This window comes from Sphaerodactylus townsendi, linkage group LG02 (genome assembly GCF_021028975.2).
Source record: "Sphaerodactylus townsendi isolate TG3544 linkage group LG02, MPM_Stown_v2.3, whole genome shotgun sequence".
Lineage (NCBI taxonomy): Eukaryota > Metazoa > Chordata > Lepidosauria > Squamata > Sphaerodactylidae > Sphaerodactylus > Sphaerodactylus townsendi.
The window spans coordinates 18,201,192-18,228,378 of NC_059426.1; the positions used below are offsets into that span (position 1 = coordinate 18,201,192).

General features: G+C 46.4%; 1 protein-coding gene across 1 annotated transcript; it reads left to right on the top strand.

The window, feature by feature from the left end:
* Nucleotides 1-25,014, top strand: LOC125426198 (tumor protein D54-like). The gene is given in 3 exon segments (XM_048484454.1): nt 1-46; nt 236-425; nt 24,390-25,014. Coding segments are annotated over 3 exon segments (861 nt in total).
* The last annotated feature ends 2,173 nt before the right edge of the window (nt 25,015-27,187 follow it).

Here is a 27,187-nt window from a genome sequence, read left to right on the forward strand (position 1 = left end):
ATGGACGGTGACCGGACACTCAGGGAGGTGTCCGGACACACAGGGGGTCCGTCCGGACACACAGGAGGGTGTCAGGACATGGAGGGTGTCCGGACACACAGGGTTGCCGTCCGGACATGCAGGAGGGTGTCCGGACATGGAGGGTGACCGGACACGCAGGGAGGCGTCCGGACACACAGGGGGCTGTCCAGACACGCAGGGGGCATCCAGACAGGAAGGGTGTCCGGACACACAGTGGGGCCGTTCGTCCGCCCGCCCGCCAGCCCGTCCGCCTGCCGGCCGTCTGTCAGCCCGTCCGCCCGCCTGCCCATCCGTCTGCACGTCCGTCCGCCCGCCTGCCCATCCGTCCACCCGCCCGCCCATCTGTCCGCCAGCCAGCCAGCCAGCCCGCCCGCCCGGCCGCCCGTCCGCCAGCCCGCCCGCCCGTAGGTCCGCCCGCCTGTCCGCCCGCCCGCCCGTCTGGGGAGGCGTCCGGACATGCAGGGGGGCCGTCCGGACACGAAGGGTGGCTGTCCGGACACGCAGGGGGCGTCTGGACACGCAGGGGCGCCATCCGGACTGGAAGGGTGTCTGGACATGCAGGGGCCGTCCGGACATGAAGGGTGTCTTAACGTGAAGGGTGGCTGTCCAGACATGCAGAGGGCGTCCAGACACGCAGGGAGTTGTCCAGACACGCAGGGGAACCGTCCAGACATGCAGGGGGCGTCCGGACACGCAGGGAGTTCTCCGGACACGCAGGGGGGCCGTCCGGACAGGAAGGGGGGCAAATGCTTCCAGCTATTGACTGTATCATTCACCCATTCTGCCAGATAAAATGAGTTCATATGCTCACAGATCTTGTTATTTAAGAGGAAAGAACAGCTCATTCTTCATATGTCTGTATTCCATCTAGCGATGTGCAGAAACCATCACTAGTATGTTGAAATGTGCTCTTCCACAATTATCTCTAATGCAACAAATCCAGCCTCCTCCCTATCGCAAGGATCCCACCTTTCAAACACAGCTTTCAAAGAGTTCTGCTCGTACCAGCTGCACTAAATCTTTTCGCTTCTACACACCAAGGATTAAGCTTTTAGCTGTCATGCAACATTAAAATAAGAAGGCATCTACAAGGCTGACATAGATTTGACAAAAAATTAATGATTTGTATATCACTTTAATGCTTCCAATCTGCATTTCATGTATGCTAATTAGACCGTAATGGGGCTGTTTGGAGAAGAGAACTGTCATCGCGCCGCTGTGCAGGTTTCTGGAAGGGGAGATAGAGCCGCCTTCTCCCAGTTGGCTCTTTGCTTGTTTGCGGTAACCTGGCAGATCTGTGAGTCTGTGTGCCCCTCCTCCCCTCTTTACACAATGGTTTTGAGGATGGGGGGCTTCAATCTATCAGGGTTATAATGGCATATCTCAAACAACTAGTGCCTGAGCTCCACAATACCGTCCTAGTGGGGAGAGAGAGTACAGTAGCTACATCTAAATGATTGATTCGTGGACTTTTTAAGCTGTCGTAGTATATCTCACACAGCAGCTGTCAGCTTCTCAGATACATGAAGTTGTATTTATGCAGCGCATTACGGGGTGGGGGGGGGGAAGAACTCTAACTCTTTTATTTATGGACAAGGGAGGCTGTAAAACTTGGAAAACAACGAGGATGAAGCGTTCAAACCGGGGTATATTTTATTGTCTTATTGAAAAGCCTAGTCTATCTGGCTGCTGCAGGAAAATATAACATCTGTGCCTTAAGGGCTGGCCTTCCCCACAGGAATGAGGATGCGTGTTAAGACAAAGCCATGCTCAGAACAGAGAGAGCGAACAGGAAGTGGTTTGTCTAACCATAACATTGTAGGGCACTTCCTCTTTAGCAAACTTTAGAGCATAGGCGTCAAACTCGCGGCCCTCCAGATGTTATGGACTACAGCTTCCATCATCCCCTGCCAGCATGATGCTGGCAGGGGATGTCGAGGAACTCATAGTCCGCCTTTATCATCTGGAAGAAGAACGCTTAATTATTCCACCTTGCTTTACAGAAACAAAAGCAGGCCAAATCTCAGAAGTAGTGTGCACAAAGTGTGCACTCTTACAACGAACTGTGGGTCTGAGTTTACAAATCATGGCTTGGTCACACTGTGGTTAGTTCTGATGTAATTCTGTAATTTGCCTTGGCCTGATCTAGATGTGCGGCTACCAGCTTTCAGGTGGTGACTGAAGTAAGGAAATCTGGTAGGGCTAGTGACTGTAGCAGCCTTATCTTAGTAATATCAGGCTTATGCAGAGGAAGACAGTTTTATGTAAATTTGGTTTGTGTTTTCTCCCCAAATAAACATTAATATTTGTTCTAATTAAGACTTAAGTTTTTGCTCCCAGGAGAACAACTTGGTGAGGGCTACAGTACTTGGGGTCCTACCCAGTGGTGGGATCCAAAAATTTTAGTAACAGGTTCCCATGGTGGTTGGATTCAAACAGTGGTGTAGTGCCAGTGGGGCTGGGCGGGGCATTCTGGGGGCGTGGCCAGGCATTCCGGGGGCAGGGCATTCCTGGGCAGGGCTGTGGCAAGGATGCAGCCGCTGCGCCAGTCCTTGGGTGAGAAGCGAATGCATGCAGGCGCAGGCTGCCACGCCGCGCCCGGTGCACCTCCTGCTAGACTGCTTCAGAAGTTCTGTATTGCTACTGCTGAGAGGAGGGGCGTAACTAAAGGGCCGAAAATCCGCGTGGCAAAATCGCAGTGAAGTAACCCCCTCTCGGCACACACAAATAATTAGTAATTTACTCTTGGGAACCTGTGAGAACCTGCTGGATCCCACCTCTGGTCCTACCAGGTTGATCTTCAAACAGATCTGCACTGGCTACCCATCTGTTTTTGGGCACAGTTCCAAGGACTTATTCTGACCTTTGAGGCCCTAAATGACTACGGGCCATGGAACCTGAAGTACTATTTCCTCCCATATTGTCCAGCCCACCAGTTAAGATCTGCCTCTCCAGCTCTGCTCTCCGTGGCACACTTTCAGAAGTGGAACAGGTGGTGACTAGAGACAGGACATGTCTGTGGTGGTTCCTCCTTAGGGCTGCCAACCTCCAGGTAGGTCCTGGAGATCACTCAGAATTAAAACTGATCTCCCTACAGTGATTGGTTCTCCTGGAGAAAATGGCTGCTTTCAAAGGTGTATTCTATGGCGTTATACCCCACTGAAGTATACCCTCCCCAAGTTATGTCTTCCTCAGGCTCTACCCTCAAAATCTCCAAGTATTTCCCAACCTGGAGCTGGCAACTCTGCCTGGAGAGTTAAACCAGGCCAGCCAGGTTAGTACTTGCTTGAGGGACCACCAAGGGTTTCCAGGGTTGCTACACTGAGGCAGCTAATGGCAAACCACCTCTGTTTGTCTCTTGCCTTGAAAACCCTACAGAATCTCCAGACTTGACAGCTCTTTCCACCCCAGTCTGCCTTGAGTCTCAAAAAGGAAAAGGAAAAACATTCTAAAGGAAGTAAAATAAATAACCAAGCAAATGTACCTGTCAGTCTGTACCACACTGGGGTTTTAAACCAGGTTTTGTTGCTGGTTTGTTAACCCCAGTCTGTACGACTTGTGGTTTGCTCTGATGGCTGAACTTAAAAATTATAATGTATTGAGTAGCGCCACCCCTTTGTAGTCATCTGGCCATAGATGAAACAATATGGTTAAAATATCCCTTCTGCTAGAAGGCAAGGAGTGGACAAGTTTCATAAGCGGCATTTTGGAATTTAAATCAGCTAGACTAAGCAGAATCTTGATTGCATTACGTGTGTGTGTGTGTGTGTGTGTGTGTGTGTGTATGTAAAGTGATGTCAACTCGCAAAGGTTTTCAAGATAAGAGATGAACATGTTAGCCATTGCCTGCCTCTGCATAGCAACGCTGGTATTTCTTGGTGGTCTCCCATCCAAATTCTAACCATGGTTGACTCTGCTTATCTTCTGAGCCTTGAGGAGCTCAGGCTATCCTTAGCAGACCAGGTGCTCAGGAGCAGCAGCAGAAGCAGCAGCAGCAGCAGCAGCAGCAGCAGCAGCAGGCCATTGCTTTCACATCCTGCACGCGAGCTCCCAAAGGTACCTGGTGGGCCACTGCGAGTAGCAGAGTGCTGGACTAGATGGACTCTGCCTTCCTCCAGCCTAAGGAGATTTCCACCAATGCAGGTGGCTCTTCTGTTGGCAAAAGAGCCGCTTCAGTGGGTGGAAGTTTCCTTAAGCTCGAGGAAGGTTCTTCTGTTCCCCAAGCAAACTAAATTCCGGTGTCTTGCACTTGACCAGAACAGAGTGTAAGACCCACAGACAAATAAGCAACAGTTCAAAAAAGTGTAATAGTACTGAAAGTTTAAGACTCTGACTCCTCCCATGAAGTCTAACGAAATAAAGAATACTTGCAATGCTGGAAACGATTGGAGATGGTTTGAAGAACTTGCAGTCACCAACTTTTCCTTAACTGCTTCTAAGGGAGTCTGCTCTGCTTGCTTCTTCTTCTGAGTTTTCCCGGTGTCCTCTAACTGGACTCTGTTTCTTTGCAATTCTGTTGGAACTTGCTGAGTTCTATGGATCTCTAACACCTTAATCATCTGAGATATTGCTGTCTCCAGCCTTCCCCAGACACCTGAAAAACGAAATAGACTGTAAAACAGAAACTGCTAACTAATAAGAATGCTATAGTGCTTTTACCTCTAGAGCAGTGGTGGCGAACCTATGGCACGGGTGCCAGAGGTGGCACTCAGAGCCCCCTCTGTGGGCACGCACAAACAGAGTCACACCCCCCCACACACACATCTAGGTTGGCCTGGGCCTCTGGGCTCGATTATTAGCATTAAACCTAAGACCTAATTTTGGGGAAGCAGTATAGGTAACCCTGTTAAGCGCTGTTAAACCCCACTGATTTTCATGCGAAGAAGAAAAGTGCGATCCTTTACCTGGGAGTAAGCTCGGTTGCTGGCAATAGAGCTTGCTTCTGAGTAAACCCTCCTAGGGTCGTGATTCACCCATCGGAAGAGTTGCATGGTTGCTTCAAAGCAAAGCCACTGACTACCAGCAAGCTTACTCCCGAGTAAGGCATGCCTCAGAGCCAACCCTTTTTTCTAAACTAAACCTCAGCATTCAGGTTAAATTGTTGTGTTGGCACTTTGCGATAAGTAAATGGGTTTTAGGTTGCAATTTGGGCACTCGGTCTCGAAAAGGTTCACCATCACTGCTCTAGAGGGTTTCTTAAAGGGACAGGGTCTAACTGAGGTTCTCTCTCACAAAATACTGTACATAAAGCAACTAAACCCATTCTAACTAAGGGTGCAACTGAGGCTTAAATAAGGAAAACAGTGAAAGTGTCTCTAGGGCAGGGGTCTGCAACCTGCGGCTCTCCAGATGTTCATGGACTATAAATCCCATCAGCCCCTGCCAGCACGGTCAATTGCCCATGCTGGCTGGGGCTGATGGGAATTGTAGTCCATGAACATCTGGAGAGCCACAGGTTACAGATCCCTGCTCTAGGGGCATGACAAAGGTTCCTTGGAGAATGGTTGCATCAATCCCACTCTCTCAACTCGATCCAGCTGCTATGAGGCTAAAACGTGGCTCGGAGATTCTTGCAGGAAGGATGAGTTTGCAAATGCAACTAATTAAAAAAATCCTGGCACATAGCTCGGAAATCTCTGTCTGAAATTTGTTTTCAGGACCCGAATTCCAGGTTCATCTGTGACTTTCCTTTTGAGTGTAATATTAATGCTTGCCTCAAGCAAGCACACAGTTCTTTTTCTCCCCGTCTACATTTAAATGTGTTCGGGCCCACCTTGAGCAATTACCTTCAGCAGGGCTGCAGTGACAGGGAACGCCGTAGGCTCTGCTTTCCTTGCTTGCATAGATTAGTATCCCAAGAGGTCGTCATGGGTTTTGAAAGTGCGTTTCGAAATATAATTTGTATGAGTGATAGTGACAAATGTCTTTGAGTAGTTTGCCTTTGTGCCCTCAGAGACACAATACTGATCTCTTCTGTTGGAATTTATGATGGAAGCAATCTAGACTTGACATTATGCCTGTAAACATCACGTCCGCTGATGCCCAGACAAATATGCCAGCAATATGTTTTTATCCCATTGTTCCTCCACGGAGCTCAGCATGTCATAGTTGGCTCTCCCCCTCCTCTAGTTTATCATCACAACAATCCTGTGAGGTAGTTAGGCTGACAGGCAGTGATTGGCCCAAGGCAAACTGAGTGAGCATAATGGTTGTGTGGGGATAAGAGGCCAAGTGTTGTTGGCCGTAGTCCAACTTTGTACCACACTAGAGTTGCCAGTTCTGGGTTGAGAATTATCTGGAGCAGGGGTCTGCAACCTGCGGCTCTCCAGATGTTCATGGACTACAATTCCCATGGACTACAATTCCCATGTTCATGGACTACAATTCCCATTGTAGTCCATGAACATCTGGAGAGCCGCAGGTTGCAGACCCCTGATCTGGAGATCTCAGTGATGGATTTAGAGTTGCCAGAAGTGGATTGGGAAATACCTGGGTATTTTGGGTTGGAGCCTGGGAGGGTGGGGTTTGGGAAGGGGAGGGAATCAACAAGGTATAATGCCACAGAGTCCACGTTCCAAAACAGCCATTTTCTACAAGGAAACTGATTTTGGCTATCTGGAGTTAATTATATTTGTGGGAGATGTCCAGGGGGTCCCTGGAGGCTGGCAACACTAAGTATAATGCCATAGAGTCCCGTTTCCTGGAGATCAGTTGTAATCCCAGGTAATTGTCAGCCCCCTCATGGAGGCTGACAACCCTAAACCACATCAGATTTCAAATATTTTCAAACAACAATATTCTGTTTAAAACCTTAATTTTTTACACAGTGGCATGTGTCTAACTACCCAAGGACTTGTAAGATGTAGGAGAAAAGGCTTCTCTCCCTAGCTTTACCCAATGAGCATCTGAAGTGTTATTCTTATGGGTTAGGGGGCCAAATAGGTAAACGGAACCAGTAGAACTCATCAGCTTCTCTTCCCCAAGAATACATGCTGTTCTGTTGAAGGAACCATGTCAAAACAAAAGGGAGGTGCAACAGAAGACATAGACCAGTGATGGTGAACCTTTTCAAGACCGAGTGCCAGGGGCGGAGCAAGGGGAAACTGAACCCGGGGTATGCGTGCGTGCAACCTGAGCCCCTGCCATGCACCTGTCCGCCCCACCCTGCCCTGGAATGCCCCCGGAATGCCCTGAAACACTGCCACCATGCCCCCAGAATGTCTTTGCCACGCCCCCGCAGGGTGCGCACCTAGTGGATCACGCACCCCTCACCCCCTTAGCGCTATGCCACTGCCGAGTGTCCAAACTGGGGCGATGGCACACGTGCCCACAAAGAGGGCTCTGAGTTCCACCTCTGGCACACATGCCATAGGTTCGCCACCACTAACATAGACATAAGCCACTTTGCGCCTGCCAACGTACAGTACCCGCTTATTAGATTGTAAAGATACGAGTGGCATCTAGGCTTAATGAGACTGTTAAGACATGAAAATCATCCAAAGATGATGTTTTACGATGGTTACTTATATAACATTTATGTGGAGTAAACTAGCAGCAAAGTCCATTGTAGGGGAGATGCAAATGGGTCCTAGCAAAGGGTGGAGGAGGAAGCATTCCCTGGGCTGCTCTGCTGGCCTGGGCACCCTGTTGGGGTGGGGTGGGGGTGGGTGGGAAGACTTCTCGTGGACTGCAAAGCACCGCTGGCTGGGATGGGCTGCTGGGGCTTGCTGTTAGGTTGGGGGAAGTGTGTGGGAGAGGGGGTGGAATGTTGCCCACCAATGGGTGAGCAGGACTCACGCACTCGCCGATTTCTGGAGGGTTTGTCATTGCGACATTCCATTGCTTAGCCCTTTATTGGTTAGGATGAGAGTATGGTAGCACCTTGAGTGTCCAGTAAAGGCGTTTTGAGTTATTCAGTACTAGCTTACTGTAAGCTGACAGGTGCAATGTGCAAGTGGTTTATGTCTAAGTCTCCAGGTGGGCCCTGAAGATCGCCCAGAATGACAGCTGACCTCCAAACTACAGATATCAGTTCCCCCAGAGGAAATCACTGCTTTGGAGGGTGTAATCTATGGCACTAGATCCTGCCAAGATCTCTCCCCTCCCAAATTCCTAGCTTCACCAGCTTGCATCCACAACATCTGCAGGAATTTCTCAGCAGACAGTTGGGAAGCCTAGCTGCTTGATTGGATGAATGCTTCCAACCATAACTATTGTCTTCAATAAGACTCAGAATCTAGTGTCCCCAGACGTTTTACAGAACACCATGCCAGACTGCCAGAGCCAAATGGCAATGCCAGTGGCAGAAGAGGACCATTTTGCCTGGTCCTCAAGCTCCAATAAAACCTCTAAAATTCAACTGTCAACCTCCAGGTAGTGGCTGGAGATCTCCCGCTATTATAGTTGATTTCCAGGTGACAGAGCTCCAGCTCACCTGGAGAAAATGGCTTGTTTGGAAAGTGGCCTCTATGGCATTATACCCTTCCCAAACCATTCCCTCCTTGGGCTCCACCCCTAAATCTCTAGATTAGGGCTGGTGAAAATTTTATATATATATATAAAAAAGCAGGGGCTGATGGGAATTGTAGTGTGTGTGTGTGTGTGTGTGTATATATATATATTATTATATATACACACACACACACACATCATTATTCGGTTGTAAAATTACGCAGGGAAATGAATATGGATATATATATATATATATATATATATATATATATATATATATAGATATATATATATATATATATATATATATATATATATCCATATTTATTTCCCTGTGTAATTTTTAAAAATTTGTATTACATCTTGTATTTGTATTTGTACATTTGTATTACATCTTAGGGGACTCAAAAAAGTGGCCCAGGCCTCTTGGGTCATCCCAGACCACCTGTGTGCTGTTGACTCAGTAGTTCTCTTGACTCCTGAATTCTTGTGACCTGTTCTACTGTGATCATCGTACGGGTGCGTACGTTTGTGGTTGCCCTTAAATCCTGTGGCTCTGGGCCCTGTTTACAGTTGCTATTGAAGACCAGCACGGCAAGTTAGACTAAGTGTCTCCAAACTTGCTGAGCCCATGGGTGCTTTTGGAATTTTGACTGCAAAATGGCTCTCACGTGGGCTGGGTCCAGACACAAAATTCTGATAATTTCCCAGTCAAGTATTCTCCTCTGATGAAGGCAGCTTATTCCTGCAGTGGGAAAGATGAATAGCCGTTTGGACTGCTGTCAATCAGCTCCCGGTTTCATGAGGCATAGGAAAGCTTTAGCAGGAGATGCTTTGGAGGAAAGCATGGAGAAGGGAACACACTGGGAGGTGTCATGGTGTCCATGGGCACTATGGTCGAATCCCCACTACCGTCTTAGCCCGGTTTCACAACACAAACTAACCAGGTTTGAGGAAAGACCTCCCCATTGCTTGCGTGGCAGATTCTGCTTCTGGCGCTCGTTCTCCCTGTTAATCCGCGTTCCGTCAGGACCTGGTTGCAAGTGGCACAGACCCCATTAACACGGTTCAGAGCTGATCCAAGGGGAGGGACGAGGGTTGAAACCTTGACTCATTTCCCTCCCTGGAGTGTGACGTGGAATTCAAGCAACCAATCAGCGCTGCGATGCATGTGCAGCTTTCCTTGGTTTCATTTCCGCTTTTGCGATCGGCCAGCAGAAGGGGACGCAAACGTTAAACAGTCAAACGTGTACATTTGAATCATTAATGGTTTACACAGGTAACGATTAACTGTTTGCACAGTTCAACAGTTCAACGTTAAACTTTTGCACGCTGGCTTTTTTGATCACATCCCTACAATGTATGTTTCCGCAGTGGGAAAAGGTCCCGCCCCATCAAGGCACGCCAGCCAATCAGGGGAGACCTGCGAAGCGAGCTCGCCTGGTAGTGGGGATTGCTAAGAGTTCTGCAACCGGGTGTGTCTGCTGTGTGTTCGCTGCGGTGGGGAGGGAGAAACTCCGATGAAGAGGACATGGTTTCACAACGAACAGGTTTGGAACTGCGTGCAAATTTCAAATGGGGATTCGACCTATGTTGGGGATAACTGATCTGTTCTAGATTATGTGGCTTAAGTGAAAGAAGTGAGAGTGTACCAAGCTCTTTGGAGAGTTACAGGGGAAAGTGTGCCTATTTCTAAACAAATTGTTCATGAGCATATTTAACTTCTATTGTTCTGCAGTGGTGGTTGTAAAGGCATTACGCGGCCTGGGACCCTCGTACCTTCGGGACCGCATTACCCCATATGTCCCTACTCGGTCTCTGCGTTCAGCAGAGGCCAATTTACTGGTGGTTCCCGGCCCCTCAATGATGCGGCTGGCCTCCACATGGGCCAGGACCTTTACAGCCCTGGCCCCAGCCTGGTGGAACACCCTTCCTCCAGCTGTCTGGGCCCTGCGGGATCTTGGCGAATTCCGCAGGGCCTGTAAGGCTGTGTTGTTCCACCGGGCCTTTTGGGTGACCAGTCGCTGATGTGGTGCCCCCTTTCTGCTCTTTCTGCTCTTCGCTCTGTTTTACATCAAGGTAGCCCCCATATTGAGGGGCCCGCCATTCCTCCTTTTTGGGGAAGGTTTTAAATGTAGGTTTTTTGACGCCTCTCATTTGACTGTTTTAACTGCTGTTTATATGGAGTTTTAATAAGTTTTTATGGTTTATTAATTGGATGGAGCTTAGTTTATTTGTTTCCTATGTTTTGTATGATTTGCTCCTTTATTTAGTATTGTGTGAATTTTATGTTGTACACCGCCCAGAGCCCTTTGCGGATGGGGCGTTATAGAAATTTAAGAAATAAATAAAAAATAAATTTAAAAAAGGAGCCCTCATTTTCACCACTACTGTATTAATAATTCTATGGTGGCATAAAAAGTAAAGTACCACTTATACAAGCATGTTCTTGATTATCTATATAAGCTAATTGCAAACTCCTAGCTCCTGTGCAAACAGTTAAGTGTGCACCATGGGGCCAGGGGCGAAGGCTTGGGGGAGGGTTCTGCATTCCTGGAGGAACATCCAGTCCTGCAGGAAACCTGACTTTCCTCCCGTGATCCCTTTTAGTGCAATTCTATAAAAATGAGTTATTAGCATCTGCACATCAGTTCAAGTTACCTCGCAGACCAATACGCTTGTTCACAAGAGCCTGGTTGCTATTTCTGATGCCATAGCAACCTCTTCAGATGCTGAAGCATTGATGTTAACTTGACAACTGTGGAGACTGGAAAAGATGGTGAGTGGGAGTAAATACTGGGCAGGAGGGTCCTAGTCTGAAGGGATGGGAAGGATGCAAGGGGGAACAAGATAGGGATGAAGAATGGAGAAGTTAAGAAGATAAGCTGGATATAGGGTAAATTTGACCCTTGTAGAGGAGGAGGAGGAGGAGGAAAAGGAGGAGGAGTTTGGATGTATACCCCACCTTTCTCTCCTGTAAGGAGACTCAAACCGACTTACAAACCCCTTTCCCTTCCTCTCCCCACAACAGGCATCATGTGAGACAGGTGGGGCTGAGAGAGTTCTGAATGAACTGTGAGTAGCCCAAGGTCACCTAGCAGGAATATAGAAGTGGAGAAACAAATCTGGTCCATCAGATAAGAGTCCACCACTCATGTGGAGTAGCAGGGCATCAAACCCGGTTCTCCAGTTGAGAGTCCACCTGCTCTTGGCCACTACAGGCTCTACAGGAGCCTGAACTATCCCTAGAAGCTCAAATTACTAAACTGAGGTTTTTGTACTTTGGTCCTCACATTATGTGAAGACAAGTGACCCTGAAAAGGTCAATAAGGCTAGGAGAAGTTGAAGGCAGCAGGAAAAGACCCAACATGCGATGGATTGACTCAAGCACGAAAGTCACAGTCCTTACTTTCTTACAATCTTGATCCTCTTTGATCTGAGATTGCAAATGCTTTAACAGTCCAGGTGCTCGGGAGCAACATCCGCAGAAGGCCATTGCTTTCACATCCTGCAGGTGAGCTCCCAAAGGCACCTGGTGGGCCACTGCGAGTAGCAGAGAGCTGGACTAGATGGACTTTGGTCTGATCCAGCTGGCTTGTTCTTATGTTCTTATGTTCTTATGTTCTTATGTTCTTACTTTGCAAGACCAGAGCAAAGCTGTTAACAATAAATGATAGAACATTTTGGAGGTTTATAGTTCACAGGGTCGCCATGAGTTGTATGTGACTTGATGACACTTACACACAGAGAAGGTTGTGGAGTGGTATCATATAGCCCGATCTCGCCAGATCTGGGAATCTAAATTGGATCTGTGCTTAGACAGAAGACTTCGCAGAGGAAGGCAACGGTAAACCACCTCTGCTGAATCATTTGCCTTGAAAACCAGTTGTGGTCGCCATAAGTCAGCTGCAACTTGATGGCTCTTTACAGACACAGAGAAGGAGGAAGGAGGAAAGGAGGAAAAGGAACTGGGATAACCACCAAGTAGAATCACCAACTGGGATAACCACCAAGTAGAATCTTTGACCTCTGCTCAGGGCCTTTCAGGGTATCTTCTGGGCCATTGTGAGAAACAGGATGCTGGACCAGATGATGGACCACTGGGCTCACGTAGGATGTTTCTGGCTTCATTCTACACTTACTTCCATTGAACCTCATTTATGCTTGTGTTGTCTGTCCAACCATTTCAGAGTGGTCCTCTTAGAGGACTTTGGATGGACGGAGGCCCGCCTTAGGGTAATTTTGTAAATGGCCAGTATCCTCCTTTTTTGAGGAAAGAAATGCTCCCTCCATTTTCATAGCTGCTGAATTATATGTTATAGAGGCCCGTGATGGTAAAGTAGCATTCTTTGCCGACACTACTTCTTCTTTCATCAGTACTGCCCTGTTTCGAAAAAATCTTTTGGACAGATGGGTGATTTCTCCTCTAATTTGGAGGAATGGCTTCCCAGGAGCAAATAATGGGTGCTGTAGCAAATCCACTCTGACAGGTGACAAGCACAGAGAATGGGCCTCCCTCTGCCCTCCATAATAGGATGTGGTGAAATGAAAAAGCCAACGGATAGAGAAGCATTTTCAGTCGCAAGGAAAGGTGCAACACGCATGTAGCCAAATGGACTCCTGGCATATGGCAAATAAACCTCAACATCAACAACTGGAGCTAATCCAAGTTGCACACATAGGAGACACACAAGGTAGCTTTCTTTGCAGTCCTTTGACCTAAAATCAAATGGTTGATCAAAGCCTCAGGGATAGGATAAAAAAAATGAAATGAGTATCAAAGGAATCAGGGAAGAGCTGGTATCAGGATTCTGGCTTCATGCCTGTAGTTAATACGGTATTCAGCATGGGATACTTATCCCCCTCCCTACCCTTCAAACCCAATAGATTGACGATCCTGGATTTTTGCATTGGTGTGATTGATCATTCCCCTGAGCAACCTGGAATTTATTTTCATACATTTATTTCTTGCTTGATCATGCATATGTGCAACCCAACACTCGTCGGAGCAGCAGGTAAATTACGCTGCGACAAATCCAGGGACTGATCTTCTATTTCCAAAAGCTGATAATTCTGTCTCCACTTTACCTACAATGCTGTCTGGGTGGGAAGCTGAGATAGTGATGGATACTGGCTCAGATGGATTGAAAACACAGTTGAACAGATTTATGGATAATAGTTGTGACATTAACTATTAGCCATAAGCACTGAATGGGGCCTCTGGATCCACAGGTAGAAGGTCTGATTGTCAACTGCTGGGAAGCTGTCAGTTTGTCAGGACTATTGCCAGTGCGTCCTGCTCATGGGCTTCTTTATGACACACTAGCAGGATACCTGTGCTTTGCTACGCATACTTCATCACAGCCTCTCTATGAATTTCGGGGTGACATTCAGCATACTTCTTTACAGCCTGTTTGTGAACTTTGGGGTGACATGCAGCATATTTCCTCACAGCCTGTCTGTGGACTGACAGGTTGGCTTTCGCATATTTTTCAGCAGCTTCCTGTAGTTGTCTTTTTCTAACGCAATGTGTAAATCGCTTTCTGCATTTAATTCCTCTTCTCCCTTTAGTGGTTTCAGCAGAAGGAACAAGAGTTCGTGATCGCGTTGAGGAGGAGCAGTGTTAGAATGCAGTTGGTGCACGCAATTAGATCAATTAATACGTAGCACTTGTTGTTTGGTGGGCATTGGCAAGCAGAACTTCGTCGATGCAACAAATGGAGTTAGAGCTTCAAAGTGCCCTTCATTAAAATGTCGCCATGAAACCAAAGCTATATATACTCAAACACAAAATACCACTCCCTGACTGACTGACTGACTCATCAAAAGAACTCAAAAACCATCGAAAATACCATGTTGAAGGACATGAAACTCGCGATGTTTAACTGTCACCCTTAGAATGTTCGTGCAGATGACCAGTAAAGAGTTGAACAGTAAATATCTAATAAGTCGATTGGAAGTGAATATTTTGGAAAATCCTTTCTTAGCGAGCACCTGAAGCACATAACAAACCGGTGTGCCAAATTTCAACTTTGTAGTTTCGGTGGTTTTTGAGTTCTTTTGATGAGTCAGTCAGTCAGTCAGTTCTTTTGAGTTCTTCTGATGAGTCGGTCAGTCAATCAGTGGTATTTCGTGTTTATATATATAGATGACTGGCCACCATTAGAAACAGGACACTAGACTACAAGGACCTTGATCTGATTCAGCATGATAACTCTTGGGTTTTTATTACAATATAGTCCCTCAGCTGAAGAAGATTTAATAGCCTGATCCCGTCAGAAGCTAAGAAGTGTCAACATTTGGATAGGAGATCACCAAAGAAGACTGAGGCTACGCTTCAAAGGTGGCAGACCACCTCTGCTCATCTTGAGGTGGAACTTCATGTTCACCATGAGTCAGCTGTAACTCGATAAAACACTTCATCTTAGTCTTTCAGTTACATACAAAGGATGAAATGTCTTTGAACTGTGAAAGCAAGACAATTGGCCTTCTCTGCTAGCTGTCCTGTCTTGTTGATTACTTTGGACATTTTCATGCCCCCGCTGCTGTACTGAATGAAGTCCTGGCTGGTGAGCAGCAGAGAAGGGTTTGGGTTAATGGAATCTTTGGCCTGTCACTTGCAAGCTGGGAAGGGCAAAAGAGAGAAAGGAAATGTGGAACGTACCTTCTTGGTGCCAAGCTTCTCTCTTGAGTGCACGCTCTCATGGAACCACTGAAGCAAGATCTGAACAAAGGCCTCACTAATGAAGCAGGGGCTGGGGGAGGGGGGGGGAGACCAGGATTAAGTCAGCCGGCCTTTGGGACTAGTTTAATTTCATTAATTTGAGAGGAGCTGCATCATCTGAGGCAGTAATTGGTGTGCTGAGCATGTCCCTGTGTTCTTGCGTGAGAGGGAATGATAACGATGCTCTTCCAGAGTTCATGCTTCCTGGTCTCGTGTTGCTTTTCAAGATGACTAATAAAGTGCATTATTTATAAAGTGTAGGGGCGAATCTAGGCAAACTGGAGCCCGGGGACAAAATCTGAGTTTGGTGCCCCCCCCACCCCCACCCCAGGTATGGACGACCACCCTCCCCCACAACGACCAAACAATGATTTTTTGCACCAGCTCACAAAACACCTCCCACCACCAGCAAAACATACACGGCTTTCTCCGCACCAACTCTCTTTCCTAATTGTGTCCTCACACCAACCCTATGAGGTAGGTTGTTAGCCTCAGAAGAGCTCCAAGCCAGTGCAAATGGGAATTAACTTTTAAGCATGTAAATCTCTCACAAGTCACTCCCCATCTGAAGGTTTACCAAGGAAACTTCAGCATCATCTCTCACAAATCACCTCCTACCCCCAGCAAAACAGGCATGGCTCTCTCCCCACCACTTTCCTAATTGTGTCCTCACACCAACCCTGTGAGGTAGGCTGCTAGCCTGAGAAACAGCTCCAAGCCAGTGCAAGGGGAATTAACTTTTAAGCATGTAAATCTCTCACAAGTCACCCCCCACCTGAAGGTTTACCAAGCAAACGTCAGCATCATCTTCAGTTCTGCTGCTGCTGCTGGGCTCCCTGCTCAGCTGGCCTTTTCCTGTGCCTGCCGGCGCCCTGCTGCCAGGGAGAAGGCTTCTGAGAAATGCCACACTTAATTTAAGGCGAATAAGGCATGCTGGGTTAGAGGGAGGGGAGGCGGAGCTCCCCAGTCCTGCTCCTGGGAGCCCAGTGGGACTTCTCCCCCGCCCCCTGGACACTCCAGGCCACCGTACAGAGTGGGCGGGGCTACGACAGGCACTGGGAGCAGTCCGCTGCTTCAGTGCCTGCTTTCTAGGGCTTGCTCAATCCCTTGCTCTGTAGGAGGATGTTTTGGCGCCCCCCACGTGACCTCAATCGATGCGCCCGGGGACAAGGGGTACCCCATGTCCCTAGGCAGGAACGCCAGTGATAAAGTGGCATTCTGGGAGAATGCTGGGACCACACCCATACACCATACTGTGCAGTCTCAGCAGTTTTGAGATAGTATATTAATGGAAGGCAACCACTTAAAATTATTATAATTATCCATATATATTTGCTACAACTGTACTACAATACATCAGAAAAAACCACTGGATTTGGACCTAAATTGGCATGGTATAAGTATATATAATGAATATAACTATACATTTTCTGGATCTTACATTATTGCTCCTAAAGTATCATCATACTTAATTTTAGAATAGCTTTGTCCAGGGTTAATGTTTTGAGGGAGGTTTGACGGTGGGACTTGAGAAGGAGAAGCATCAATCACTGTAGTGATAGGGTCATCAGGCCCCCCTTGGCTGGTGGGGTCAGATGGGATGACAGGGACCTCAATGGAGTACAATGCCACAGAACACATTCTTTCAAAAGCAACTATGTTCTCCAGGTGAACTGATTTCTATTGTCAGGAGATAAGTTATAAATTCCAGAGGATCCCCAGGTCTCACCTGGAAGCTGGCATTCCTATGTAGTGATGTGACTTCTAGGTGAAGATCAGGAAGTGATGTGTCCATGTAGAAAGATGTTCTAGGAATTTTCCCAATCTCAATGTAATACCATAGAGATTGGGGGAATTCCTAGGGTAGGGGTCTTTAACCTTTTTGAGCCTGTGGGTACCTTTGGAATTCTGACACAGTGTGGTGGGCGTAACCAAGAAATGGCTACCACAGGAGTCGGTCCAGGGGCGGAGCAAGGGAAAATTGCACATGTCACACTGCCGCCCATGCCCCGGAATGCTCCCGGAATGCCTTGTAATGCCCCCGCCATGGCCCGGCCATGCCTTCTTCGCAGCTCCATGAGGGGCATCATGCCCCCCCCATCCCGTGGGTGCTACGCCACTGAGTCGGTCACAACCATAAAATGATTGGGAAGTTACTTATAACTCTAATAGTAATTCTTCAGCATCTCAGATAGAAGCTGAAGACTTCTTCTATAGGCCTTTTAAAAATGAACATTAAAACAGTTCCTTATATACACACAGCTTAACTTGAATCACATAGTGGCAATTCATGTGCTGTGGTGGCAGCTCCTACTGAAACAATTTTTTTTACATTTGCACAGTCATTCAGATCTCTGGTGGCCAATCAGAAGCCTTGTTGGGCAGAAGTCCCACCTAGCACTGCCAGTTTTCTAAAAACATTTGGCAGGAACCAGGAAAGGTGCCATGGAGACACCCATCCTATAGCATCCTGCTCAACCCTGTGATAATCCGGGTGAAGACCTGGAAGTGACATCACTGCATTATATGACTCAGTCTCTGCCCTCATTTTTGCTACTGCTGCTGTGTCGAGTGGCAGTCGGGGACAAGAGTGAGGGGGCAGCAGGTCACTCACCCTAAAGGGCAAGCTGGCCACCCGAGGGTGAAATAAAACAGGACTTAGAGTCATACCTTCAAGACTAACACAGTGTATTCATGCATACATTTTTGGAAGTCACAGCTGGAGTAAGATTTTGTTTGTCTTTAAGGTACCGCTGGACTCCTGTTTTATTTTGCTTCCACAGACTAACATGGTGACCCCCCTAGAAATATTTGGGGGAGATGCAGGTGGGTATGGGGAATAGCCACTAACATTGCATCCGCTGAGACTGTCTCATCTTTCATGTATAAACAGAGCCTTGTAAAAAGAGCCCATGCGCCTCTGAACAGTAAGCAAGTGGGCTCGTCTATGGCCACATGCTCATGGGTCTTTAACTGCACATTCAGAACCTAAGCGCATGTAAGCAATTCCTGTTCATGTGTAGTAGTAACAAGCCTTTATTGGCATAAAATAAACATACAAAATAAGCATACAAAATTTGCCCACTATTGCTCACAGTTATAGACACTGGTACTAAAATATATACATGGTCCTTTTGTAACTATAGGACATTCCTTCAGCTAAGTTGACTCACTTAAACGTCATGGGATACTGACAGAAGCTAAAAAAATTACTGCTGGCTATATGTGGTCATAATACATAGACATTGATTGGTATTCATCTAGACTTACGTCTATTATCTTTAGCAGAAATTTTGCTACGTTCTCGCACACTGTGGGATCCATGTTGTTCAAAAGCATAGGTATCTTAAGAGCATCTGTTAGATTGTTATACAGAAATGGGATAAGTGCAGATTGTGACATTCTGATTTTTGCGAAACCTTACACTGAAAATGAAGAGAGGGGGTATGATCGAGTGTCTCCACCTGACCCATATTGCATGGACATAGCCTCCTCTGTTTATCAATTTGTTGATATCTGCCATAGAGCAGCATAGAAGGCATTAGATTGAATCTGGCCAGTGTTAAGGCTCTTCTTAATTTAGGGTTGGTGATCCAATGTAAATAATTGGCCACGTGTCCTTGTTCTATTGGAATAAGCAGGGTCAGGGGGGGAACACGTTTTCCTCGCAGCCGTTATCATATCCCGATACTCTTGTTCTATTCATGTGTAGAGTATTATTGAAAACGTGGACCTACGTAACCATGGCCTTCAAATCCCTTTGCCTTTTCAAAGGCTTCCGTCTCTATATTTCTAAGCTGCTGTTTTTAAAAAAATCTGTCTTTGATCGCCAATAAATAAATAAACAAACATGTTAAAAATGCCTTAATATGCCCTAAAGAGTAAAGAAACCCTTTGATTATATAAACCCCATCCGGAATGCTGTTTTCTTTGCTTCAAATTGTTCACAAAGCCGCTTGTAACCATAACGCCCAAACGTTCCAAATGGTGCCTGTGAGCTTAAAATGTTTTCTTCTTGCCATGAAATATTTAAGACCACTTTGTGGATGTCGGGGCGTGAAGGGAAAAGATATTGCATTTGCTTTTTTTTTTTTTAAAGGAAGAGGGTAAAGCAACCTTGAGCATCCCGATCCTTATAGCACTCCACCAGCGCTCAGCTCACGGAAATGAGTATGACTCGTGTCTGTGGAGTCATTCGAGGCATGTATCCCAAAATTTTCTCTTACAAATATTTTCATCACCAGCTAGAATTATGCAGCAGCCTTCAAATAGGATCAGGTTCACTCACAGCACAGCTGACAGATACATAGAAGGTTTGATGAAAATAGATTCATTTGAAAATATAATTTCTCTGTTGGCTGCTGTGTTCTTGAGCCTCACCCCCCCCCCCCGGACCACGGGGAGAGGTTACAGAACAGCTTATGCCCCATCCCCCACCCACCCACCCCTCTTTCTCTCTCAAATTACTTGTGAAGTAGTAGGGCAGCTAATACGTTATATATTCAAATGAAAGGTTTTCAAAAACAGAGTTCAGCAGAAACTGCAAATTCAAATCACAAGGGTGATGGGCTTAGCATTGACCTTTATCTCATCTGTCTATCAGAAATTTTTAAGAGGAATGAAAAAAAATGCAAAATTGTCTCCTTTGCCCCAAATGGAACACAAACCTGCAGTTGCTGTACAGGTGAGGAAGGTCTAGATGTGGGGAGATCTCCAGATGTGGGGAAAGATGCAGAGTTGTATTTTAAAATGGGAGCGAGAGAAATAGTTAGGGCTGCCACCCCTCTTACTGTGGAGCATAGGTGTCAAACTCGCGGCCCTCCAGATGTTATGGACTACAGTTCCCATCATCCCCTGCCAGCATCATGCTGGAAGGGGATGATGGGAACTGTAGTCCATGACATCTGGAGGGCCACGAGTTTGACACCTGTGCTGTGGAGGGTGACGCACTGCTGGCAAAAACACCAGTGTCATGAATTCGGTGACATTACTCTTAGGAAAAACCTGGGAATGACCTCACTTCCAGATTTTCTGGTGATTCCTATAATGACATGATATCACTTCCTGTTTTTCCTGGAAGTGACATCATGCCATGCATGACACCAGCACCTCCCATGTCCCTGCCCCCAAGCTCTGGTGGTGGCCATTACAGTCCATTGGTAGCAGGGAGGACAGAGTGAGAAATACCTTGTCGTTGCAGTATCACAAAGCTGTGTTTTCCTTCCTGTCTCAAGGCACAAACTTGGCCATGACCAGATGCATGAGCCACAGAGCACTGGCGAAAGAACTCTTGGCCCGTGGCTCATGAACTTTGACCTTGAATGGGTTGGACTCACTATCAGCCCATGTTATAGTGGGTTACCGTCTGTTTGTTTTATGTAAACAGTGTTTTAAAGTTGTATTTCATTAATAAACAGCTTTGGGCCTTTTCAAGGAGAAAAGCGGCAAGTAAATACTGGTATACTAAGAAAGAAAAAGGTGTGTTGCTTGGCAAATTTGGCATCACAATCTAATTCATGTTAGTCAGAAGTAACCTCCCCTGATTTCAATGCAACTTGCTCCAGCATAAGTATATACCAGAATGCTGCCTTGCAGGGCTTTCCTCAGTATTGCTCCATCTTTCCACTATTTGCTGAAGTGGATTGAACTAGAAGGGGGTGATTCTGTTTAGGAAGGCAGTGCTGAGAAAACTGAAATGTCTTTCTTGGTTAATTGGAAGGGGTTGGCCAACAGTCAGAAATGAGCACTTGTCCTGCAGATCAATCCGCCGTTCCAAAGTTTGTTACGTCCATGCTTTGGGTTACTGAAATAAGTTTTGGACAGACATAGACCACAAAAAAAGTATTCTTTCTTAATGTTATGATTAAGCTGCATTCCAGAGCCAACTTTCTTGTCCCTTAATATCAAACCTTTTCTGGCCACTGCTTTGGCCATCAGACACAAATTTCAAAAATAACATTTCTAAACTTTAAATGTTAGGGAAACCTTAAAGGGATAAACACATATACTTATAGGCAAAACTTTCCTAAACCTAACAAGAACAAAACCTTAAACTTAACTGGAGAACCTATTCAAACTAAAATCCTAAACAGTAAGAACATCATAAACTCAAACCTAAAGGGGCTTTTATTACATCCTAGAATGGCATAAACAAGAGGGAAACCATATATTATTGACACAAACATACATGAGCGTTCTCTGTGAGCTTTATGGAGGTTTCTGAACCACACAAGTCTCCGCGTCCGGGCATGGAGCCAGTGTAGCCAGGCAACCTGACTCAGGAAAATATTTTGCTTATTTTCCTGGCGGTAGCAGTAGTCTGTGCATGTGCCCCTTCCACACACTGACGGAACATGCAGAGTGCTGATTGGACACAAGCACTTGGCCCCACCCCCTGCCTCTGCATGATTTCTGGCTCCTGAGAATGGCACCGACAGGCAGAGGCCATGTCCTTGGGCATGCTTCCTACTCACGATTAGCAAAATTCAGAAATCAGTGCTCCTGATTGTGGGGAGGGAGTGTATTGCAGACAATGCTTCCCAGGGCTACTATAGGCTGGGAAATTCCTAGAGATTTGGGTGGAGGTTCCTAGAGATTTGGGGCTGGAGGAATCTCAGTGGGGTACTGCTGGGGGGCACCCTCCCAAAGTAGATATTTATTTCCAAGGGATCTCTGTTGTCAGGAAGTCTATTGTAATTCTGGGAGAGCTCCAGGCCACACCTGGAGGTCGGTGCTATGATCATTGAGGTAAAACAACCCCTGGGGGGATTTGTTTTCACCACAGAGAACGAGTCGCTAGGTGACAATGAGAAGTTGACCTCTCCCAGTTTGTTCACAGTACCTTACTCAAAGAGGGTTTATTCACTGCTGCCCCCACTAGGCCACAAAATACATTGCAGGCAACCTGAGGTGGCCAATCCGACTCTCTCTAAAAAACAACAACCAAAGTCTTTACTTTTTCACAACCAAGGTGTAGTTAGGAGGTAAGGGTGTGTGTTTGGCATTTAAAGGGCTCTAAAAAGCGGGTCCCAAATCATGCTGAATTTTTCCGGCTTACTCTGGGCTGCTTTGACCCCCACTGTCACTTTAAAAAAAGATTGATGGAATTCCCTCTCCTTCCTCCCCTCTTCTTCGTTATCTCCCTCACTTACCTAGTAGCTGTCACTGCCTCTGGCTTCCATTTAGGACTGAAAGGTCTAGTAGTCACAGAGCTGCATGCAGGATATGAGTGGGTGATAAGTGGGAGAGGGAGGTAAAATTCAGATTTGGGTCTAATTGACCCAATTTTTTTCACAGGAATCTTGGATATTCATGATGTGGAGGTTTGGGACTATCTGGGCTTCCCCCCAAATTCAGGTCCACTAGATCTGCATCTGAATTTTACTGATATTTTTTTTTGCACAGCCCTAGTAGGAGGAGATATTCTCAACAGGCAAGGCCTGCTTCTTTCTTATATTTTGATAATTGTGAGCCAAGACCTGAGGATTTTTCATGGTTGCGGAGATCAAACGACTGCAAGTTCAGAAAAGAGATTTCTTGTAATCTTCAAAAATAAAGTATACAACTGATGCACAAGAACAGCACTACAGCATCAGAGCAAAAAAAACCCAAAACAGATCGGTGTAAATACATATCTTCTTTTCCTAGACCTACAGCTTATCTCCTTAATGTTAAAGAGATAGGCCAAAATGACTTAAGGTTTGTTGTTCAGACTCTTGATACTTTTTGATCTACTTTCTCCATTTGGCTGATTATATCTCTTTAGGATTTCTATTTGAAACCTATATCAGTATCCTCGTGTCTCTTGCATGACTGTTTTCTAAGAATGGCATCCCCCAAAGGTCCTTTTCCCACAGGGACAGTTTCTTCTACCCACTTCTGTGCCTGAACTACTTCCCCTGAGATTCACCTGGTAGAAAAAAAAAGTCAATACTTGTGTGCATATAGTAGCTGCAAGATTGCCCAAGGCTGGTCACAGGTGAGAGACTTTCCTGTTGAATTTGGACGCTGGTGGGGGATGGGGCAGAGGTGGGATCCAGCAGGTTCTCACAGGTTCCTGAGAGTAGGTTACTAATTATTTGTGTGTGCCGAGAGGGGGTTAGTAATTGGTGATTTTGCCACGTGATTTTTGACTTAGTTACGCCCCTCCTCTCAGCAGTAGCGCGTGTAACCTCTATCTGTGGGTTCTGTGGGGCAGAACTTGGAATGAGTTTGAAACACCAAATTTTAAAAACAAAATGGTTTACTTAACATTACTTAACATCAAATATCAACATTTAACATCACACTTCAAGGTACTGTTCAGGTTGCATTTTCAAGTCCTTATATTTACAGTCTACTGATACTGCCAAGTCCAATTCTTCTTTGCAAGTGGGTTGGCTCCTGAAGACTCCAAGGACTTCATGAACAGGATTCAACATGATGAAGGTTTCCAGGAGAACTCTCACCCATTACAAACATAAAAAACCCTTAACAAGGTGTTAAGGGCTTATACAAATCAAGGTCCGAGTCTGGTAGCCTTGTCTCCTCCAAAGAGCTCTGCAGCCTTCTGCTGCTTTGAGTCTCCACCCCTTTCTGGCTCAACCCATTCTGAGCATGGGGGTTACACGCACAGAACTTGAAGCAGTCTAGCAGGAGGTGCACCGGCGTGCGTGGCAGCCTGCGCCTGCGTGCATTCGTTTCCCACCCAAGAACCGGCGAAGTGGCTGCATCCTTGCCACAGCCCCACCCAACAATGCCCCGCCCCTGGAATGCCCTGCCACGCCCCCGTCATGCCCCGCCCAGCCCCATTGGTGTTACGCCACAGTTTGAACCCCACCACCATGGGAACCGGTTACTTAAATTTTTGGATCCCACCACTGGGATGGGGGTTAAGGTTGCCAGATCTATGTTGGGAAGCTCCTAGAGATTTGGAGTTGGAGCCTGGGGAGGACAGGGACCTCACGGGGTACAGAGTCCATCTTCCACAGCTCCCATTTTCTCCAGGGGAACCGACCTCTGTAGTCTGGAGCTGAGCTGTAATTCTGGGGAATCCCCCGGTCCTACCTGGAGGCTGGCATCTCCAGGTGGAACTAACATGTTTGTATCCTCTCTTCCGCTTTGCAAGTTCAGTTGGTTCCAGGGCCTTATTTGTAGATAGAGTTGCTGGGGGCACTCGCCCTAGCTGCTTTTGCCATATGGGTGGAGGCTGAAGACGATGGCGACAGACGGGAGGCGTCAGTGGGGAAACAGGAGGGCACAGCCCAGATATCAACCTTAACTCTCCCAACAAAGGTCTCCTGTCAGATACGGTGACGGACGTCCCTGTGGATAACACTGGTGCTTCCGCAGCTCCTCCAAGGCCTCCTTCCTACAATGGCCTCACTGAAACCGAAGAAGAGGAATTAAGAGCAGACTTGGTCAAGGTGGAAGAAGAAATTGGCACCCTACGCCAGGTCCTGGCTGCTAAAGAAAGACACTGCGGAGAGCTGAAGAGAAAGCTGGGCTTGACCCCCTTGGACGGGTTGAAGCAAAACGTCTCGAAGAGCTGGTAAGACATCCAAGGCTCTAACGCAAACGTTTCGGCCAGCAGCACACTGGAGGACTGGAATGAGAAATTAACCCAATCAGAAGCTTGCAAGAAGACGCAGGAAACGCTGTCGCAGGCGGGCCAGAAGACCTCCGCTGCCCTTTCCAACATGGATAGAGTTGCTATACCATCTTCTGTGGTGGGAGGTGTCCTGCCAGCAGCCCTTGTTGCCCACTGGAAAACACACCTGGGTCATGGGCACCATGATGTCATTTCTGGAGAATCTCTAGGCATTGCCAAAAGCTCTTGAGTAAAACCTCTTTTTTTACCACAGAGTTGCCAGCAATTCCTAGAGTTGCCCCATGTCACATCAACTATTCCAACACACACAAGACTTGGCCATGTTTTCTCCCACCCACCCTGAACCTCCTGCCACTGGCCAGACATGACTGAGTGAATGGTACTCTACAACTTGTCCCCCACCCCTCACCCCATTTGACAATGCAACCGAGTAGCATTTCACAGCTCCTTTTTTGTCATTATCAGCTGCACGCAGCAATCTTGAGCATTATATAATATGGAGCTGGTGGCGGTATAGAGAGATCGTTTCATGAATGATAAACTAGGCAGACTCTCTTTCCTTCATGATCCTATTTTTATCTGTATCATCATCACATTACATATTATTCAAAACTGGTTTTCAACAGCACTAGATGAAAATAGATTTTTCTTGTGTGTATATATATATATATCTGTGTGTGCACAAAATGTGCATAATTTCTGCCACTTGAAATGATAAAGCACTGGTAGTTGATCTTCATAAAACAATAATGGTTACTGATACAGCGATTTCTTGTTGAAGCCTGAGATGTCTTTGTAGCTACTCCAGAGAAAGTTGAGAAATACTACTTTTGTGTTTAGAAAAGGGAGGAAGAGAGTTGAAGGATTTTTTGTGCAGGTTGACGGCATGGAGAAATGTGCTCATAGAATATGGTTTCTGATTCAGAAGTCAGCAGTTGCCCCAAGATCACCAGATAGCTTTCCCGCATGCAGTAGATCAGATATCTGACTCATGATGGCAAAAATTCTCTTATGCCCAAAGGGATACATGTATGTCTGCAAATTTTCCCTGTATACCATTGGGATTTCTTGTAGTGTAGTATCTCTAGCTCCCTGGCTCTTGGAAGGTGTGTCAAAATACTACTCTGTTTCCCCGAATATAAGACATCCCCTGAAAATAAGACGTAGTAGAGGTTTTGCTGAAGTGCGAAATATAAGGCATCCCCTGAAAGTAAGACGTAGCAAAGTTTTTGTTTGGAAGCATGCCCGACGAACAGGACACAGAAAAATAAGACATTCCCTGAAAATAAGACATAGTGCATCTTTGGGAGCAAAAATTAATATAAGGCACTGTCTTATTTTCGGGGAAACACGGTGCATGTGACAAGGGATAGTGTCTACAAAAGACTTGAGGGTAAAGCACATAAATCCCAGGTTAAGGATAGAGACAGGGTATACAGGTGTCTCTATGCTAATAGTAGAAGCATTCGACCAAAAATGGGGGAGCTAGAGTACAGAGTTTTGAAGGAGGACTTTGATATAGTGGGCATTACAGAGACATGGTGGAATGAGGAGAACCAGTGGGATGCTGTTATACCAGGCTACAGGCTCGATAGGAAGGATAGGACAGGGCGCATTAGCAGGGGTGGAGTTGCCCCTTTGACATCAAAGAGAGCATAGTATCACATAAAATAGACAATGCAAGGGGAGCTGGTTCCCCTACAGAATCACTGTGGATATCAATACCAGGTGTGAAAGGACAGTTTAATATTAGGAATATATTATCGCCCCCCTGACCAAAGTGCACAAAGAGGATTCTGAGATGGAAAAAAAGAAATTAGAGAGGCCAACAAAAAACAAAATGTAGTGGTAATGGGTGATTTTAACTATCCCCATATAAAATCCTACGAGGAAAAAAATGCATGTTCAGGTCGCATAGTAAGGAGAGAGCATTCCTGGATATGCCTAAATGAGCTGTGGCTTAAGAGCAGATAGGTTGTGGAACCAACCAGGGGAGAGGTGATCCTAGATCTAATTCTATGTGGGACCCAGGATGCAATTGGTGCAGGGAAGTCAGTGTTGTTGATGCCGATAGGGAACAGCGACCACAATGCCAAGTCAGATTCAGTATCTCAGCATCTGAACAAGTGGCAACTACTAATGTAGTTACATTCGGCCTTCAGAAAGGGAAATTTCTCAAAGATGAAGGGGGGATAGTGCGCAGGGAAGCTGAAAGGGAAAATCAAGAGAGTCAAAACTGTCCAGGATGCTTGGAGGTTATTTAAAAAACACAGTAATAAAAGCTCAGCTGGAATGTAAGTTCCACAGGTTAGAAGTAAAAAAGAGGCAGCACCCAGTCCAAAAGAAAGCCACCATGGTTAACAAAAGAGAGGTTGAGGAAATTATCAGAAAAAAGAAAGAAA